The sequence below is a fragment of the Parasteatoda tepidariorum genome, chromosome 1 (assembly GCF_982258835.1).
Source record: "Parasteatoda tepidariorum strain Cologne lab strain chromosome 1, Ptep-v5.0, whole genome shotgun sequence".
Lineage (NCBI taxonomy): Eukaryota > Metazoa > Arthropoda > Arachnida > Araneae > Theridiidae > Parasteatoda > Parasteatoda tepidariorum.
This window is the reverse complement of record NC_141755.1, coordinates 24,144,912-24,163,901: the sequence shown is the minus strand read 5'-3', so window position 1 is coordinate 24,163,901 and position 18,990 is coordinate 24,144,912. Positions and strand designations below refer to the sequence as shown.

Here is an 18,990-nt window from a genome sequence, read left to right as displayed (position 1 = left end):
ATTGAAATACAATTGCTGGATTTAAAAAACAAGAAGATATGGGGCTCTAAATTCGAACGTCTTTGTGTTGAATTGGAAATATTGGAGGAGGAAAAATGTGATGTTAGTTCACAACACAAGTGGTCTGCTTTGAATGACCTGGAGAAGGAAAACATGATCATTTTCAACGCTTGGAATAGTATTCCTGACTCTTTCGATCAGCTGAAAAAGCTCGCGTTTGCTGTTCTTTCCCTTTTCGGTTTTACATATATATGATAACAATCTTTTTCAATCATGAACATTATCAAGAGTAAACTGTGAAGTCGTCCTATTGATCAGAACTTGGATCCATGCCTAAAATTAAGAACAACAACATACAAACCTGACTTACTCAAACTTTCCAAGGAGATGCAAGCACATTGTTCGCATTAATAAATACTTATTAAGTATTAAATTTAGTTTTATTTAGTGTACTACTTATTTAGTGTAATAAAAGCTGACGAAAGAAGCAGATTTGGCTCCCAATTTTTTTAAAAATTGCTGTAATGTTCATATTTGGCTCTTTGGCTAATAAGTTTGCCGACCACTGTCATAGGCTGATGGATGAGTGATTCAATCAAAGAGTAATGGATGGCGTTAAATGTAAATTGGCTCCCATAATGTAAACAATAACAATCTCGAGTGCAATACCTGCTCTAGTTCCGGTTAGAAAGTTTGCAACTGCTCATTCTAGGAGGCGATATGGATGGTGTTTTCTACAGTTCCGCCTATACTTCCGGGTTACTGGTGTATTTTAAAGCCATTTGGCTCACAACGTTATCATTGTGTTTTGAGATTCTTTCAAACAAGGTATTTGATTACTTATTACTTGTGTTTACAATGTTAACAATACTTATGTTTACAATGCAAAAGGTGCTAACACTAACGTAAGATGGTGCACAGCTTGCAAAGTAACTAACAGTAATAAACAAATGGAAAGAAGCCAAATCAGGACTGCTAAAAAAGCGAGTTATTCAAAGTCTAGCAACCATGCCACCTTTATTAACAATACATCTCAAAAATGTTTGTCCCGCAGTGGACTGATCGTTAAGACGCGGTTCCCATCAGATCACCGAAGTCAAGAATCACTGGCTGCGGTCAGTGTGCGGGTGGGTGACCCCTTGGATCAGTCTGCGTAGGTACCGAGGGTGTGCGGTATTGGTCCTCGTTAAACTGTGCTACCGTAAAGTGCTCGACTTCGCGTGCAGGTCATCGGGCTACCGAAGCGGGGGTGCCATCCCCTCTGCAGAGGATCAAAATTGTGATGGCATGTCTTCGGATCATTCTCAGGGATGTTTCCCAGACCGCCGCCAATAGCCCATTGTGCAACTCTAGTGCGACGTAAATGAACAACAATAAAAAATAAAAAAATAAATTTTGATTTCATGGAACTCATCAGAATTACTTAATAACATCAATATCTTACGAAATACGGCAGATTTGAGCTCAGAAATTATTTATCTTACTTCTATTATGGATGGTGTTTTCAGTAGAAATGTAAACAATCTCGAGCTCGGCACCTACTCTAGTTCCGGTTAAAAAGTTTGCAGCTGCTTACTACTTGTTATTCTGATAGGCGATGTTTTCAAACGAATAATTTTGTTTTCAATAAAATAAATAAATTAGATAATTTCTGAGCTCTAATCTGCCGTATTTCATATGATATTAATGTTATTATGTAATTCTGGGGAGTTTGGAGTGAAAATTTGTTTCAGTTATTTATTATTAAAAAAGGTGACATGGTTGCTAGATTTTGAATAACTCGCTTTTTTGGCAGTCCTGATTTGGTCTCTTTCCATTTGTTTATTACTGTTTGTTCTTCTTGCAAGCTGTGCACCATGTTACATTAGTGCTAGCACCTTTAGCATTGTTAACACAATTATTGTTAGCAGTGTAAACACAAGTATTAAGTAATCAAATCTCAAAGATCTTTTCGCAAGAATCTCATAGCACAATGATCACGTTGTGAGCCAAATGGCTTTAAAATACACCGTAAACAGTAACCCGGAAGTATAGGCGGTATGGAGCTTGCAGCGTTCTCAAGTGTAGAAAACACCATCCATTGGAAAATGGATGGAATTAGGACTACACCAACTACTAGCCCCACGAGTGAAGTATACTAGCGGCGCGTAGCTTTTCGGAACAATTTTTGCGTGAGTGGCTTGTTTTGTATGGATGGATGATGAAAGACCATGTAAAGCTAAGCACAGATGGCGCTAGGGGTTAAAATTTGTCGTAAAACTTCCGGGTTACTACTTCCGATTCATTTTCAAGCTTAAGCTAGAGGAAATGCACCATTCAATATTATTATACTTGTAGTGTTTATATAATATAACAAGTTCTTTTAATTTAAATGTCAAAGAAACAAAAAACGTATGAATATTGAAGACTCCGTAAGCATGTTATACCCTCCACGATGTATATACCTCCCAAACAGTAACTGACGGTGATAATTTACACAAGTATAGCCAAAATAGGATTCTTAGCTAATGGAAATTGAATTTTCTTTTTCGCTGGATGCCTGAGGTTATAGCCCCTATTCGGTACTTTCAAAATTTTAGTTAAGAGTTAAAAAATATTTCATAGCTTAACTATCTGATTTTGTAAAAGTAGTAGTTTTACTTCTTCTTTCATGGTGTTACAGCCCATTGTGAGCCTTGGCTTGCTAAGCAGTGTTGTTCTGAACCTTCTTGTACATAGCCTTGGGTTCCCAGATGGTAATTTTTTATGTGGTTTTCATCTTTTGTAACATCATGTAACTATCTCGTTTCGGATCTTGAGTTCATTGCATTTTCTCAGTCTTATATTTTCATTAACTCTTTCTGTACAGCCATACCATATGCCTTGATTTTTATAATTGGATTTTCTCAGCCTTATATTTTCATTAACTCTTTCTGCACAGCCAAGCCAGGCACCTTAATTTTTATAAATCAATTAAAGATATTTTTGTTAATTAAAGAGCCAAGTTCACTATTATCTCGAATTCTTCTTCACTGTGAATTGTAAATTTGAATAAGCTAAATTTATTTTTTATAAAGTTTTTCTTTTAAATTAATAAGTTATTTTTATCTTTATTCACCGAAGTAGAGGTTTCACTACCATATATTAATATAAGATAGATAATTGTTTCAATCAGATCAGTGATTTGCATCACTCTACTGATGCTTTTGATTTGAAAAAGTGATTTGAATCAGTGATCTGGATCACCTAATTTGATTTACTGATCCAAATTTATTGATTTAAACGAATTTACGAACAAATTAATTGAATTACTTAATTCAAATTAATCATCCAATTCGCCTGTTTTGAATTAGTGATCCGATTCACTTATTAGAGACTTGAATTATTTTACTCAAGTCACAGATCCAAATTGCTTGATTCAAATCACTGATCTGAATAACTTGGTGCGAGTAGTGATGTGAATCAATCAACAAAGCTTTTTAACAAAAATTTTTTTTAATTAAAATCCAGGACATGACAGTAATGGTTTTAATATTTTATTATTTTGGCTTTTTTTAAATGGGATGAATTATGCTGTAATCTTTCTCAATTAAGAATAAAAATATTCAGACAATAAACTTTAATAGAAGAGATTTCTAGCTTTAAAACACATTACATCATATTAAAACATTATTTTTTCAAAGCTGAGAAGTCAAATACTATGGAATGACATAGGAGCAAACAACTCCAGACTTTGTGGCAAGAGTGTATTGGTTCAATTGACAATATAGAATACCTTAGTACATACCAATTACCTTTCCATTGGAATAAAACACTAAAAATTTGATCAGATGTCTTCTACCCAACAAGACAATTATTATATAATTATTAACTTGAAATTATTTTTTTTTCTAGTATAAGAACTCAATCACTGAGATTTTGCCTAATATAAGATTCATGCAGACGGCCATCAGAAATAAAAGCTGAGCACTATGGCCATTTCATAAAATGTCCAAAAAATAACAATCTGCATGGCTCAAGACTTTTTTAAAAAGAAAAAATTCTAAGCTTGGTCAACAAGGTATTAGAATGTTATTGCAATTTTATACAATAAAGTTTCTTTTAGGCTAGGAACCATTCTCCCTGCAGGCAAAAATTTTGCATGCAGCGAGAACGGTCCTATGGATAATAAATCTCACAAACCTAACCAGAGCAAAACTCTGCCTCTATAAAATTGTAAAACTTCAGTTAACAATATATGAAATAGAAATTCTCTTAAAAAAAACAACAAACTTTTCATAGTTTCAATCATAAATATTTCAACAATAAAAGTATAAAGTTACACATTTCACAAATAAATTCATCATTTCACAATCTGAGTTATCAACTTACACGTAGACACAATATGAATTGTATTTAAAATTATACGGTTAAAACTTTGTGCCATAATTAAATAAAGATATAGAATGTTAAAAAAAATTACCAAACATTAAGAAAGTTTATAATTACATATATTTGATAATAAATTATAATATGTAACATTATAATTATAGATATTTAATAAATAATTGATTTCAATATGAATAAGGGAGAATTCATATAAATAAGATTTCTCTGAAAATGTTTTATTGCACATACTGCACGAGTAAAGCTTCCTTCCAATATGAATGACATTTTTGGATGTTAAAAATACAATATTTCAAGTCTTTTTCTGTGAGAAGACTCATAATATAGTGCAAAAATAACCTTTGATCAAGTTCAGTGACTGCCGCTTATAAAATCACTAATTTATAAAATATTTTGTTCTTTAAAATCAAATCTGCAAGAGCAGAATCATTATATCAATACACGCTAAAAACGTTCATAAATAAAATATTTACTGTTGTTTTATAAAATCAATATTTTGGACAACCTATGTTTAAAAAATCATGTTTTTTTTTCTTGATTGGAATTTTCTTTTTTTTTTCATTTTGAAAGATGTGTAGCATACAAATAATTCTAGACTGAAACCCATAAGGAGGTTATAAGTTTCATTACCTAGTATGTAAAATTTAAGAAGCAAAGTTGGAAAAAAAATGAAACAAGAAAGAGAACTGTGAAAAAATTCAAGCAAAAACTGTGCATGAATTAATGAAAGTTACTTAATGTCAATGATAATCATTTACTAAATACAGTTAAATATAGAATGAAGCAGCCACAGAAGTGTAAAAAATATTTCAAATGTAAAAAACTAAAGAATAGATTGAATGCCTTATATATTCAATGAGAAAAACTATATGCATTCTGTTACTTATTTTTAAAAAAAAAAGAAGTGAAACCAGAATATGTGAGAGCAATTTTAAACCAATTCACGGTTATGTTATACAGTAAAACCTCCAGGAAAGACCACCTCCATTTACTACCATTTTTGGTAGGCACAGAATTTTTTCCATAGACTTAGTGTTTAAAAAAAACCTTTAGGAGGGACCATTAAAACCACTCCCAGCAACCGGGCAAACCTCTGCACCAAATAAGGAAAATGTCTAATAAGGAGGCCAGATAAAATATCTAAACTAAACTCAGAGGCGCGACAGCCTATGGAGAGCCATTGCCTACTGTACCCATCTCAGTTTTCCTGAGCTTGGGCTCTGGGGTACAGGAGCAGGTGTTCCGGTCAGGTGGTTAGCCATACGCAGAACCCCCAGTGTTTAGTTCCCAAGCATGCTTGGTACTCATTTATCGACCCACTAAAGGGATGAAAAACTGAGTCAAACTTGCCCGGCCGGAGGATCGAACCCAGGACCACTACCACTCAGTCACCGAGCGTCAGAAAAAATATCAAAACAAGAAATAGTAACAAAACAAAAAAGTAAGTTAAAATGAATTCAAAGTATTTGTGTGAGGTTCTTTTTTAGAGAGCTCATTTTTTCGATATCTGAAAGAGAACTACAATCTTGTGTAGCAGTCAGACTGCACTAAAGACGATGACATCAATGATTAATTTTTAAAATTAAAAGTTAAGTAAGAAAAAAAAAAAGTTATATTTTAGAAAAAACTAGCATCTCAAACAAACCTCTTCTCCTTTTTTAAAGATAACTAATTTTTATGATATAAATTAAATGCAAACTTAAACAAAAAAACACAATTGTTCATTTATTCACAATAGTTCTTATATTCATAATTAGTAAATTTATTTTTTCCTAAATTATATCAGTAAGGATAATTTTTATTGAAGCTAAATTTTATTCATCAATCCAGTTTTCACGATGCCAACACTAATGGCATTTCCACACCATGGAACTGACACAGAATGAAATTAAAATCGATTGTAAAAATAATGTACCTTCGACAAAATTTTGAAGTCAATGGAGGTAACCCTTGAGAATGCTTTCGAGAGGTTTCACTGTAATTCAGCAAGAATAAACATTAAGTTTATATTTTCCTACTTCCTTAAATAGAGGTCCAACTGTATTTTTATATTAATTTTAAGTTTAATTTGTTAGCTAGCAGCCAGTCAAAATGACAAGATTTGAGTATTATAGATAGATTTGTAACATATTTCAATTTCTCTTTGACCCTCAATGACAGTTACAAAAACTTTATTAAATGAAAATTACAAAAACAAATAAATAATATTATTAAATTCTTAGTTAAAATACTATTAATAAGCAAACAATATGCTGATATTTTTAGACCATTCAATAATCAAAAGAAGTAGTTAAGGTTTAATTAAAATGTCAAGTGCAAATATAAACAATTACAATAAAATAACAATCAATTTAGCTTTCATTGAATTTTGAAATCCTTTTTTTTTGTAAGTGTAGATATATACAAGTTTGCAAAATCAGTCACTTTATGAAATCAAATATCTGCAAAATGAATGTGATTTCAATAAGCCGCAGATACTGCATGAATAAGAGAGTGTGACCTTAAATGACCTATCTGAGTGAACGCTTTATCGCATATACTGCATGGATAGGGTTTTTCTCCAGTATGAACAAAATAGTGCTTTTTTAAAGCACTTTTCTGAGAGAATTTTTTACTGCAAACAGTGCATGGATAAGGCTTTTCTCCAGTATGAACACGTTCATGTCTAATTAGTTCAGATTTTTTCATAAAAGATTTATCACACACATTGCACGAATAAGGTTTATTTTTAGCATGATCAATATAGTGTTCATTTAAATTTCTCTCTTCTGCGAAAGATTTACCACAAATGTTGCATGAATAAGGTTTCTCTTCAGTATGAACACGAATATGTTTATTTAAACTACTTTTCTGTGTGAATGTTTTATCACAAAAGCTGCATGAGTAAGGTTTTTCACCAGTATGAACAATATAGTGTTTATTTAAATTGATTTTCTGAGAGAATGTTTTATTACACATACTGCACGAAAAAGACTTTTCGCCAGTATGAATAGTATAATGTCGAATTAAATGAGAGTTTTTCTTAAAAGATTTATCACACACATTACATGGATAGGGTTTCTCTCCAGTATGAACAAGATAATGTTCATTCAAACTTCTTTTCTCTGTGAAAGATTTACCACAAATACTACAAGAATGAGGTTTTTCTCCAGTATGAATGAGATAATGTCTCATTAAATTAGATTTTTTTGTAAAAGATTTATCACACTGTCCACATGAATGAGGCTTTTCTTTAGTAGCATGGTGTTCATTTAAACTTCTTTGATTTGAGAATGTTTTATCCTCTATATTGCAGGAATAAGGAGTTTCTTCAGCATGAACAAGAGCATGTTTAGTTGCTTGTATTTTCTGTGAGAATGTCTTATTGCATACACTGCATGAATAAAGTTTTTCCCCAATATGAACTAGGTGGTGTCTGTTCAAATTAGTTTTCAGAGCAAAAGTTTTATCACATACATTGCATGTATGAGGTTTTTCTCCAGTATGAGTAAGAAGATGAATATCTAAACCTCTTTTCTGAGTGAATGCTTTATCACACTCACTGCAAGAATAAGGTTTTTCCCCGGTATGTGTAACATAGTGCTTATTTAAATAAGCTTTCCGTGTGAATGTTTTATCACATACACTGCATGAAAAAGGTTTTTCTCCGGTATGAGTAAGATAGTGAGTAATTAAACTGGATTTTTGTGTGAATATTTTACTGCACACACTACAAGAAAATCGTTTATCTCCTGTATGAATAAGATAGTGTTTCGTTAAACTGGCTTTCCGTTTGAATGTTTTATTGCACTTCCAGCATGAATTCTTTTTATCTTTGTTACAAACAAGAGAATGTTTATTTGAACTCTCACCACACGTGAATGTTTCGTTAAACATACTGCACTATTATGTCTATTCTTCAGAATGAATCGTTTTATATTTCTGTATGTAAATTTTAATGCTTTTTTATATTTCTTTCTCTTTTTTTCCCCCTGAATAAAACTTTGCGAAATTAAAGCACACACTCCGCATAAAGACTTTTTCCACTATGAACAAGTTTAATCACACTCAGAGAACCATTTTGGATTATTTTTAGAATAAAAATGAATGTGTTTATTTAGATTATTACTAGCAAATGCTTATTTGAAGGAACTAATATGGTACTATTATTTTCTCCAGTATTGAATGGAGAAAGTAAGACATTTTAAATAAATGTTTTAGATAACATCAGATAAAAAAGGTTTCAAATAAATAATATCACTCTTATAATATATGGATTTATCAATTGTTATCGAGATCGTTTCAAAACAAAACCCCAGAAATACAGACGGATCTTCGGAATGCATGTAAACAAGTCTTCTAACAGCAATGACATTAACTGTATTTGCTTGTAGCTTGTGTAGATTAGTGACAAAAGCGCATGGATGGGTGGCCTAATGTAAACAATAACAAGCGTCCTTAAATCGGAAGAAATCTAGAAAATTTCCGGTGTATCCCTCCACTTATGTTATGACTACGAGGCGATGTGTGAACAAGCCTAATATTCTATGCTGTTTTGTTAATGTAATTTGGCTTCAAATCTAAAAATAATTGTACCATTCATAAGAGCTTTCAGAAATGTATTGATTCTCAGAGGTCGTAAAGCCAAAAAAAAACTTTGGAAAGTTAGTATTTCATTGTGAATAATTCTTAAGGTTTGCCATATTTTGTATTTTATCCCTTATTTGGCTACATTTGAATAAAATGTCGCCAAAAAATATCTTTTTAAGTTAGCCTAATTAGAAAATATTCTAATGATTATAATATTAATATTACAATGCTGAAAGAAAGAACTCGGTACATGTGAAATACTGCAAAAGATATGATGCAATAATATGATGGCGCGTTTTTTCAATCTGCGGCGTAAAAATATATCGGAAGCAGTAACCCGGAAGTCTTGCGAGAGCAATTTAACCACTAGTGCCACCACCCTTAGCTTTACACGATCACCCATCCATAACTAGAAAGTTAGGTTAATGTTGTTGTAGTTCATTTACCTCGCACTAGAGTTGCACAATGCGCTACTGGCGACGGCCTGGAAGACATCTATGGCATCACAATTTTGATCCTCTGCGGAGGGGATGGCACTCCCGCTACGGTAGCCTGAAGACCTGCACGCGAAGTCGAGCACTTTACGGTAGGACAGTTTAACGAGGAGCCATACCACTCACCCTTGGTCCCTATATAGTGGTCACCCACCTGCACACTGACTGCAGCCAGTGATGCTTGACTTCGGTGAACAGCTGGGAACTGTGTCTTAACGATCAGTCAACTGCCGTGCGGTAGAATTGTAGGATGTTTCTAAATTTAGCTGAAAGTCTGCATTTTTTAAGTTTTAGCAGAATAAATTCTTTTTAGTATTTAGTTAAAGGGAGAAAAAAAACTTTTAGAATTTGCTATTTAACAAAACAAGGCATATCGAGCATTTTCCTGATATAGCTATATTTTTTTGAACTATGCTCAAGTTGAGAAATAATATAACTTTTAAAGCAAATTTTTTCAAAATTTTTAAAAGGGCAATTTTCTTATTTTATCTTCATTTTTCGAGAAAGCAGTATGCTTAGTAAATAGTCAGCTGTTCTGCATCAAATAATTCTGATAAGTCCAATATTTTCAATTTCTTAACAAGATTTAATTTTCAGCTAACTGGCCATAATTCTAAGTTTTCTCTTAATAAAAACTTTTGACAGTAATTTTACTTTAAAGGAAAACATAAATTAAAGTACTTTAACAATTTATTAGTATATTAATAGAGAAATAATATACGTGGTTGCGTAAATAATAAGATTTTGAGAAATGTTAAAATTTAATTAAATAATTCGTAAAATAATTCTGCGAAACAAACGCGGACAGGCAAGTAACAAATTTGTTTTAAGATTAAGACGATATATAAGATGTTAAGAAATTTTAAGATACTTAAAAATGTTAACTGCGTATTCATATTCATAATTATGAAATATATATTGAAGAAATCGATAAACACATTATTATAAATCTGTGCATATGTTTGATTATTATTGAAATTGTATCAATTATTTTGAAAGAACAAAATTAAAAAAAGCTGATGAACCGAGTGCTAATCTTCTTTTCTTCTCTTTTTTTATACCCATTGGCAAAATGGGTCTTGGTTTGGATATGATGGCTGCATCACATTTTTCAACTACAATAATCAAGAGTAATAATAAACAAGAGTGGCGCTAGACTTAGCCCAACAGGGGGTCAGCAATGCCCCGACAGGGGGGCTAAGATAATTTTGAAAATAAGCAATAATTTTTAATATACGAAAAATAATTAATATGACATAGACATATTTGTTCTGATAAAAAATCTATCATGATTCAAATATTAACAAAGAAAAAAATATAAAAGTGATATCTGAATAAATAAACAATATATGCACATCCATCATAAGATTCTACAGTGTTCTCAATTAAATATTCTACTCAAACAATGCAACTCAAACAATAAAAAATTTATGCACAACTAGAAAAAATTCCAAAAATTCGAGCTTACTACTACTAATGTTTAATTCCGTAGCCTTGTAATTTTGAACCTAATCCAGCAGACAAGAGAACTCCAGGATCAAGTAGTGGAAGAAATTTTTGCATTCGTGGAGGACGTTTTGATAGCCCGCATTTGAGTTACATGGTGAGGAAAACCACGAAATCCTCCTACGGTTAGTCTGATACCAAGGGAACTCTAAGAAATGATCCGCTTACCACTGAGGATATTTCACGTCAGCACTGTGGTCGGTAAAAGCCGGGTGTGGAATTCATATCACTCAGCCATCACTGGGATTCGAACTCGGTGCACCTCATTCGGAGGAGAATGCTCTATCCCTTGAGTCCAACTTTATTGAGTAATAACTCTGCGGCAGGTACCAATTTTCCAATTTTATTGATTGGTACCAATTTTATTGATTTACTTAAATTTAATCACCTTCAAAATGTAAATGGTAATTCAATCGTAATTTTTGTAGAAAAAAAGGGAAGTAAACCGTTTTTCCTCTAAACCTGCAATGAATGCAGAAGCAACCACGAGGGTTAGTGAGCAAAATGAACAGGTAGCGGAGCCTTCCAGTTCTTTAAATAATTGTTAAATTACTAGTTATTAACATGCATACTTAAAAAAATACGAAAAACATTTTTCAGTATTAAGAAATAATAATTAAAAACTGCCATCAGCTGGAATAGAGCCCCCGATCTCACAGTTTTGTGTTAGATTTCATAATCATCAGCCCCAAATATACAAACCTGCCTTGCGGATATTTTTAAAAATTTTTTTTTAAATTCAATAAATTAAGTCATTTGGATACTTAACATTCTTGAAAAATGGTTTCCAAATTGATCAGTTCATTTAGAAGTAAACCATAATTCGGCTTATCTTATTCATTTTCAGCTTATGTATATATATACACCAAAAATTATTCAAAACTAGATTAGATATAACTCAAGGACTGCAAACTTAACTGTCGGATACAAAACCTTATTTAAGATTGAAAATGGTAAAACGAGGAAAAATCTACATTCCTCGAATTAAAAATTTTAAAAATAGTCTGTTTTTAGGTTATAATATTCGTAATTACCTTAATAAACTTTAATCGTAATGTCGGGGTTCCGCCAATGGAAGACATTTAATATATACACACTAACGCTTTATATCAATTAGTTTTAGAATTACTATTATAGAATAATTATTATAAGATTATTATAGAATTAATATAGAATTAATAATTATTATAGAGTGAAAGGTTTTAAAAGACAAATATTTGTTAATGTTTAATATTTAATCTATGAAAAAACATAACACATATTGAAATCTAACGAATAGCCCCTGATAAATTTCGTGACAAAAAAAAAAAAAAAAAAAAAAAATTGAAGCTTGATTGATTTCCGGATTTTAGAAACACCTTCTAGTTTTACTATTCAATCAAATTGGTTTCGATGTCGTTCATCCCACCTGTCTCACTAGTGATTCAGCATATATTGATATCATTTTTGTTTCGTTCTTACTTAATATTAATTTGCCTGCGACAATTATTTTTTTACGTATTAATTGTTTAAATATTAATTGATTTTTGAATTGACAATTTCAATCATCTCTTAGGTATTTAAAATTGCAGCATATCACATGAAAATATTAAGTATATATCATTTTTACAATAAAGTAAAATGAAAAAGAATTCTGATCCTTAGGAACAGATATTAAATAGTCTCATGATCGAATGATGGAGCATAATTACCTTTTAAACAAATAAAATTTTTTTTTTACCTTTTAAACTAAAAATTTGCTTATTTTTATATAACTTATTAATACTCAAATTATTCAAAAGATGATATGACAACGAAGTTTTTTTTTTTTATTCAGTCATTTATTTACATTTTTTCCACTTCTTTATTTATTTTTATTTCATTAAATTAAATGCACACGGTTAAAATAAAAACAAAGCTGTCAAATTTTTATATATAGTTTCGATTTATAGCTTCAAGAAATTGCTTCGAATTAGGAAATTTAAAAGCCTTATTAATGAAAAAATTGAGAAGCCTTATTAACTTTAAACACATAATAACAACAAAAAGGAGTTAAAAATAGAATGATCAATAAACAATAAAATCGTAAGCTAACTAAATTAATTAATTTCGTGTACGAACTATAATATTACAAATTAAACATATTTCATATTTAGGGGAAACATGGAAAATTTGATCATACAGGAGTTTTAGACAATTTTTTTCTCATGTTGTAACATTTTTTTATCTGATGATCATTTGATTTCAATGCTTTATTAAACAAAATCATATGTTGTTTCTGTCTATTAGCAGTAAGTAAAATTAAAATTAAATTACATTTGTTATATCAATTTTATCCGGAACAGACCAAATCAAGAGTTTTGGCAAACAGGCCAGTCAAAGAGGGAATTGAATAGTGGCCCGCCATTTAAATAAATAAACAAAACAAAAAAATCTCAATGTATATATAAAAAACTGCTCAAATCTTTCACGTTTTGATTGATTTACCAAAATTGATTTAATAGAAACATTTGCTTACCTCCATGTGAAAGATTTATGTCTTCTTAATATCCTACAAAAAGTTGATATAGAAATTCCTATTTCATTCTCTTACGATTGATTTGAAAAATAACAGAATTAAATCAACTACAATAATTAAATAAAGTAAACAATTATGCTAGTTGAAACATTTAGGATGATTAAAGGAAAGAAAAGCTTTTATAATAAATTAGAAAAAATATCTTCTAAATTTTGTAAGAGAGAAAAATTCGAATTGAACGAGTCCCAATTTAAGGACAGTATGGAAATCTCAAGACAGATTCTAACAAGACCCTCCCCCTATCTACAGCCCTAGAAATGTTTTCTTCTTAGAAATTTATGACCAGAAATCAAACAAAAGGGTGTTTCTGTGGATATCTGATATTTCCGAAGTAAGGAGAAAAGAGCCCCTAGGCAATATCAAGAAGCTAAAAACATATTCTCACAGTGTAAAGTGAGGAGGCTATTTAACAACTCTGTGGGTGGTAGCTACGAAAGTGGGGATATTTTCATCAGTAGAAAAAGCGTTTTATTGCTCTTATGGTTAGAAAAGTGAAGAATAACAATTATTTTATGTTTGTAAGCACTTCGATTAGATTTTGAAAAGCATCCAACTATGTAAAAAAGAAAAAATAATCTGAATAAATCTCTGAATAAAACTTTAAAAAAAGAAGAAAAAAGTGGGATCTGGTGGCCCTCTTGAGTTATAAATAATAAATGAGTTAGAATTTAAAAAAAAAAAAACAAAAAAAAAAAAAAAAAACAATTAATGCAATGAGATTTTAGACTTTTCGGGGGCCTCATCAGAACTCGGGGCCTTTGGCCTGGGCCCAATGAGCCCATCCTTAAAAATGGCTCTGGTTCAAAATTACTAGGCTACGGAGTTAAACTTTAGTAGTCGTAAACCCGAAAATTAGGTCAGCTGTTCAACGACGGATAGAATAAAATAAAATAGCAAGATATACAAATTTTTATATTATTTTGTGGAAGGTAATTTTAAATTGTAAAATACAAAATTTGAATAAAATTGATTGAATAATTAAAGATAAATGAAATTTAAACAAACCGACGTTTTTAAAATTTGAACTCAGAAACTAATCGATCGATTGCTCTGAAAGTTTGTGTTTTGAAATTAAAAGGATGTAAAAATATGTAGAACATGCAATTCAATATATTTTATTATTATTTAATAAACTAGTAAAAAATAACAAATAATTATTTAAAATTATTTTTGCTTAAAAATTTGTGCATAATTTTTCTTTTTTTTTTTTTTTTGTAATTTAATGTATACATTTTTCAATACACTCAAGAAGTTCTCGAGATAATGCGCAATAATCGAAGTATGAAGTTAAAATTAAAGGACCCAGGCTTTCCATCTCTCTTTTTGCCATAACTTTGGACACTATCATCTTCCAGATTGCGGCTGTTTCCGCATTTTGAAAATTAAAAACCTAAAACTAAACTTTTGACAAACTTGCATGTTTATCCTGAACAAAATGCGCTTTAGTGCTCTTTTTCGTAAAAATATGGTATTGACTCTTTATATGTGAATATACGATTAAATCAAAAGTTAATCAAGGTGTTCCCTTTTTCCATTTCATACACTGTACATAAAATAAGTCAATGAGAATCTATTATGTTGATTAATATATATTTTAAGATATTGAATACGGACAGTTTAATTGTTTCTCTGAATCAATCAACAATCTTTTTACTACTAAGAAAATGATAAAAAAAAAATAATAAATTAAATCTGCCAAAAAAATTAAAATAAATTACAAATATTTTGTTAATGTTTTGATTAAAATATAAACCTTGAATCCGAATAAGTAAATGATTTTCTTCATTTAAAAGTATTAAAAAAATTAAAACTGAATTTTTTTTATTTTATTCTTTTACTTTCATTTTGCTTGAAAATTTCACAAAGCAATTATGTGATCCCATAAACCATTGATAAACATGTTACATAAAAAAGAATTTGTAAAGAGGAACTGCCTCTCTCTCTCTGTCCCTCAGGCTTTTGTCAGTTATTCTCCCAGTAAAGAGGGGTGATTATCTATCCCCTCCTCAGTTCTCGAGAAAAAAGAATAGCAGTTTGAAAGATAAGTTTCCAAGAAAATCAAGATGTGTTTGAGGGGAAAGGATTTCTATGGGTCTTCGAAAAGTCTTCAATTTCAACCATGTCTAATCGCATCCGGACTCTAGTTTAACAATGTATGAGCAAAGTTAGGAGTAGTGCAGTGAAACTACAATTACATAGAATTTACAACATATTTTACTAAATTTTGTTACTAATTCTTAAAAATAAATAAATAAAAAGTCAACTACAAAAATTTTTATTAGGCATTTGTAAATGAATTTTTGACATTTTTAAGAAAAAAAAAATGTGACCAGACTATTTTCCCGACGAGACTTTAAATTTTTCCCGATGGGGGGGGGCTGGCCATGCCCGACGGGGGTGCTCCAGCCCCCCTGACCCCCTACTGGCGCCGCCCTTGATAGTAAACAGGCGCATGCGTCGTCATTGCATGCTTTGCTAAGGCGATCGCTGCTGTTTGATAATTTTTTTAGAATTCTTCTTTTCTCTTTTAATTCTGTTATGCATTAAGTTGGACAGTTTACTTTTGAGGTATGGGTTCAGAGAGATCCCATGAATACATCTTGAGTTGTGAATAAATAAGTTTTTATTGTCTTAATTAAGAATCAGAAATTCTAAACTACAGTACAAACGGATCGTTTTCAATACTAATTCAGGTGAATATCACAAATAAAGAGGGTCTCAAAAGTTAGAGTTGAAGCAAGAAAAAAACCTAAGCTTTCCGAGGCTGAAAAAGCCAAAGAACGTAGACGAGAATACCTTAAGCGTGCTTAACAGAATCCTTTCGTTTTTCCTTTTGTGCGTAACGCGTTACACACAAACGGAAAAACGAAAGGATTCCGTTCGCAAGGGTGAAGCCCGTCCTTCAAAAAAGTACCGAAGTGGTTGAGAGAATTGAACCCTACCGAAGAGCGAATGGCGGCTCTCCGAACCCCTTTCATGCAAATGCGAGAACTAGGTGTTGATCACCAGTTAGGGATAAAAGGATCCATTTTGTCAACGTACCCAATGACTTGCACAAGACCGTAGATTGTTTTCCACGCAATATAAATTATTCATGAAACATTGAATAAAACCTTAGCTTTCAAAGCATACTTCATGTATGAGCTTGTGAATCCGAAACGGGCAAACGGGTGTATGATGCAGCTTACAATCTACTTCAAACGCCATTGTACCAATCCGAAAATGGTAATATTGATCTCGATTGGCTGTTCAATGCCTATTAAGTCATCAAAAGAATTAACACAGAATGTGTCTGAGCCGAGCTGCATTTAAATATGTTTGCAAAATTGTGTACCTAGCAGTTCTGGATTAACAGTTAAAGATGTCCAAGATGAAAACACAATAAAGTTGCTTGTCCAAAAAAAATTAGACAACAACCATTTTGCCAATTTGTAACCTGTGATCGCCTTGCAGCGATCTCAATTTTTTTTCGTTCGAATTATAAAATACGATGCTTCTTTTTTAGTCGTCTAAAACTTTATTCTTAATTTAGAAAAGAGATTTGAATAGGGGCCGCTCAAAAAGTACGTACACAAAAATGGAGAAATTTTAAACCCCTCCCCCCCCTTCGTACATTACCGTACATAAGGTCTTACTCCCCCCCCTCCCTTAGAGTACGTACATTTTATTAGTCTACCCCCCTTTTTCATAAAAATTAAAATAATTATGTTTTAAATAAAATTAAATATTTACTTAAGGAGGGTGTAGGATAAAGTCAAATTTAAATTTGGTGTATGTTTATAAAGTACGTACTTTGTATAATACCTCCCCCCCTCCCCATCGTACAAAACCGTACATAATAGCAAATCCTCCCCCCCCCCCTTCTGGATGTACGTACTTTTTGAACGGCCCCATAAAACATTTTGTTCAACGAATGTTTATAGTTTTATAAAAGCATTTTTTTGATAGAATGTGATTAGAAAAAAATATGGATGGAATTTTACTCTACGCGAGCGGATGTCAAGTTCCTTTTAAGTTAACCACATTTAAATATTAATCGCTCCAATTAAATATTTCCTCATTGCAGCCATATTATTTTTTTTTTAAAATAATTAACTTTAATTTTTCTCTGCTTTTATCAAATAAAAACTGTTGTGGCGTCATCAAAGACTCATCACATCGAACGTCACACAGAACGTCATCTTCATTAAAATGCAACGCTGTTGGAAGAAACCGATCTCTCAAGATGCAAATCAGCTTTTCCCGGACTGCGCGCGCCTGCACTCAAGAAGGATAAAAACCAGCTCACCGACGATCAGGATGCCACTTCGACTTCAGCTCTCCCCCGGAGATGTGTGCAGTACCTAAGCCACCTTGTCCCGAATTACTGATGTCTTCCTACTTACTCTGATGATAGACTTTATTTTGTACAACTCTTTTTAGTATTTTAGTTGTTTATGAAGGAAATAAACTAAGTTATAGTTATAAAATGTCTGGTATCTTCCACATCCTTCCAAACACTAAAGATGGTGACCCCAGGACTAGAACTCATTTGAATGGAGTCTTGCAAGATTCAAGAAATTTCCGCACGTAAGTTCCTTATTTTTGCTCATAAAAGATCTTTTTGATTGCCCTCTGCCGTACAAGGAATATTCTGTGCCTTTTTTGCATTATTTTCTACAATGCCTACAGATAGTGAAGTCATGCGTGTGGCTGTTAAAACACCTCCCGTTTGGAGGGATAATATAGAGTTGTGGTTTAGTAACATTGAGTCCCAATTCGAAATTGCGAACATTACTGCGGACGGTACCAAATTTCACTACGTTGTTTCTGCATTGGACAGTGAACTTTCGTCTTTTGTTTCTGACATAATAAAAAATCCTCCGGCAGAAGATTCCTACGTAGCGCTCAAAAAGCGTCTAATCGATCAGTTTTCCGATTCTGAAAGTGCTCGTATTACGACTTTATTATCTGATATGTCGTTGGGTGATCTGAGACCGTCTCAACTTTTACACAAAATGACTCAATTGTCCGCTACTAAAGTTTCAGATGAGGTACTTAAAATGCTCTGGCTTCAACGTTTAACATTAAACATTCAACAAATTTTATCAGTCAGTTCGGATAAGTTAGAAAGTTTGGCTACAATAGCCAACAAAATCTCTGAAATTACTAATATAACCCCTAACGTTTCTGCAATACAAGATGACTCTGATAGAATTAGTAGACTAGAAGCAACTGTTGCCGAACTGAATAAAACCATAAAGAGACTTTCATCATTTAGGTCAAAATCTCCCAGAAATAGATTGCGAAGCAAGTCTCCAGCAAGAAAACAGTATTCTACGTGCTGGTACCATTTTAAATTCGGAAATAAAGCGCTGAAATGCAAGCAACCATGCAGTTTTCAGGAAAACTAGCTTGCTCGCAAGTTTCGGCGACGGCTTCTGCGAGTTATGATCATAGTCGCTTATTTATTAAAGACCAAAATTCCGGTACGAAATTTCTGGTAGATAGCGGATCAAC

General features: G+C 31.9%; 2 protein-coding genes across 2 annotated transcripts; one reads left to right on the top strand and one right to left on the bottom strand.

Moving 5' to 3' along the window:
• Window positions 1–5,685: 5,685 nt before the first annotated feature.
• LOC139425392 (uncharacterized) lies at window positions 5,686–8,812 on the bottom strand. The gene has a single exon (XM_071180107.2). It carries the CDS (start codon window positions 8,239–8,241, stop codon window positions 6,826–6,828), a length of 1,416 nt encoding a protein of 471 aa, XP_071036208.2. The 5' UTR covers window positions 8,242–8,812; the 3' UTR covers window positions 5,686–6,825.
• A 9,340-nt stretch (window positions 8,813–18,152) lies between these two features.
• LOC147816322 (uncharacterized) lies at window positions 18,153–18,884 on the top strand. Its single transcript, XM_087157782.1, has one exon. It carries the CDS (start codon window positions 18,153–18,155, stop codon window positions 18,882–18,884), a length of 732 nt encoding a protein of 243 aa, XP_087013908.1.
• The last annotated feature ends 106 nt before the right edge of the window (window positions 18,885–18,990 follow it).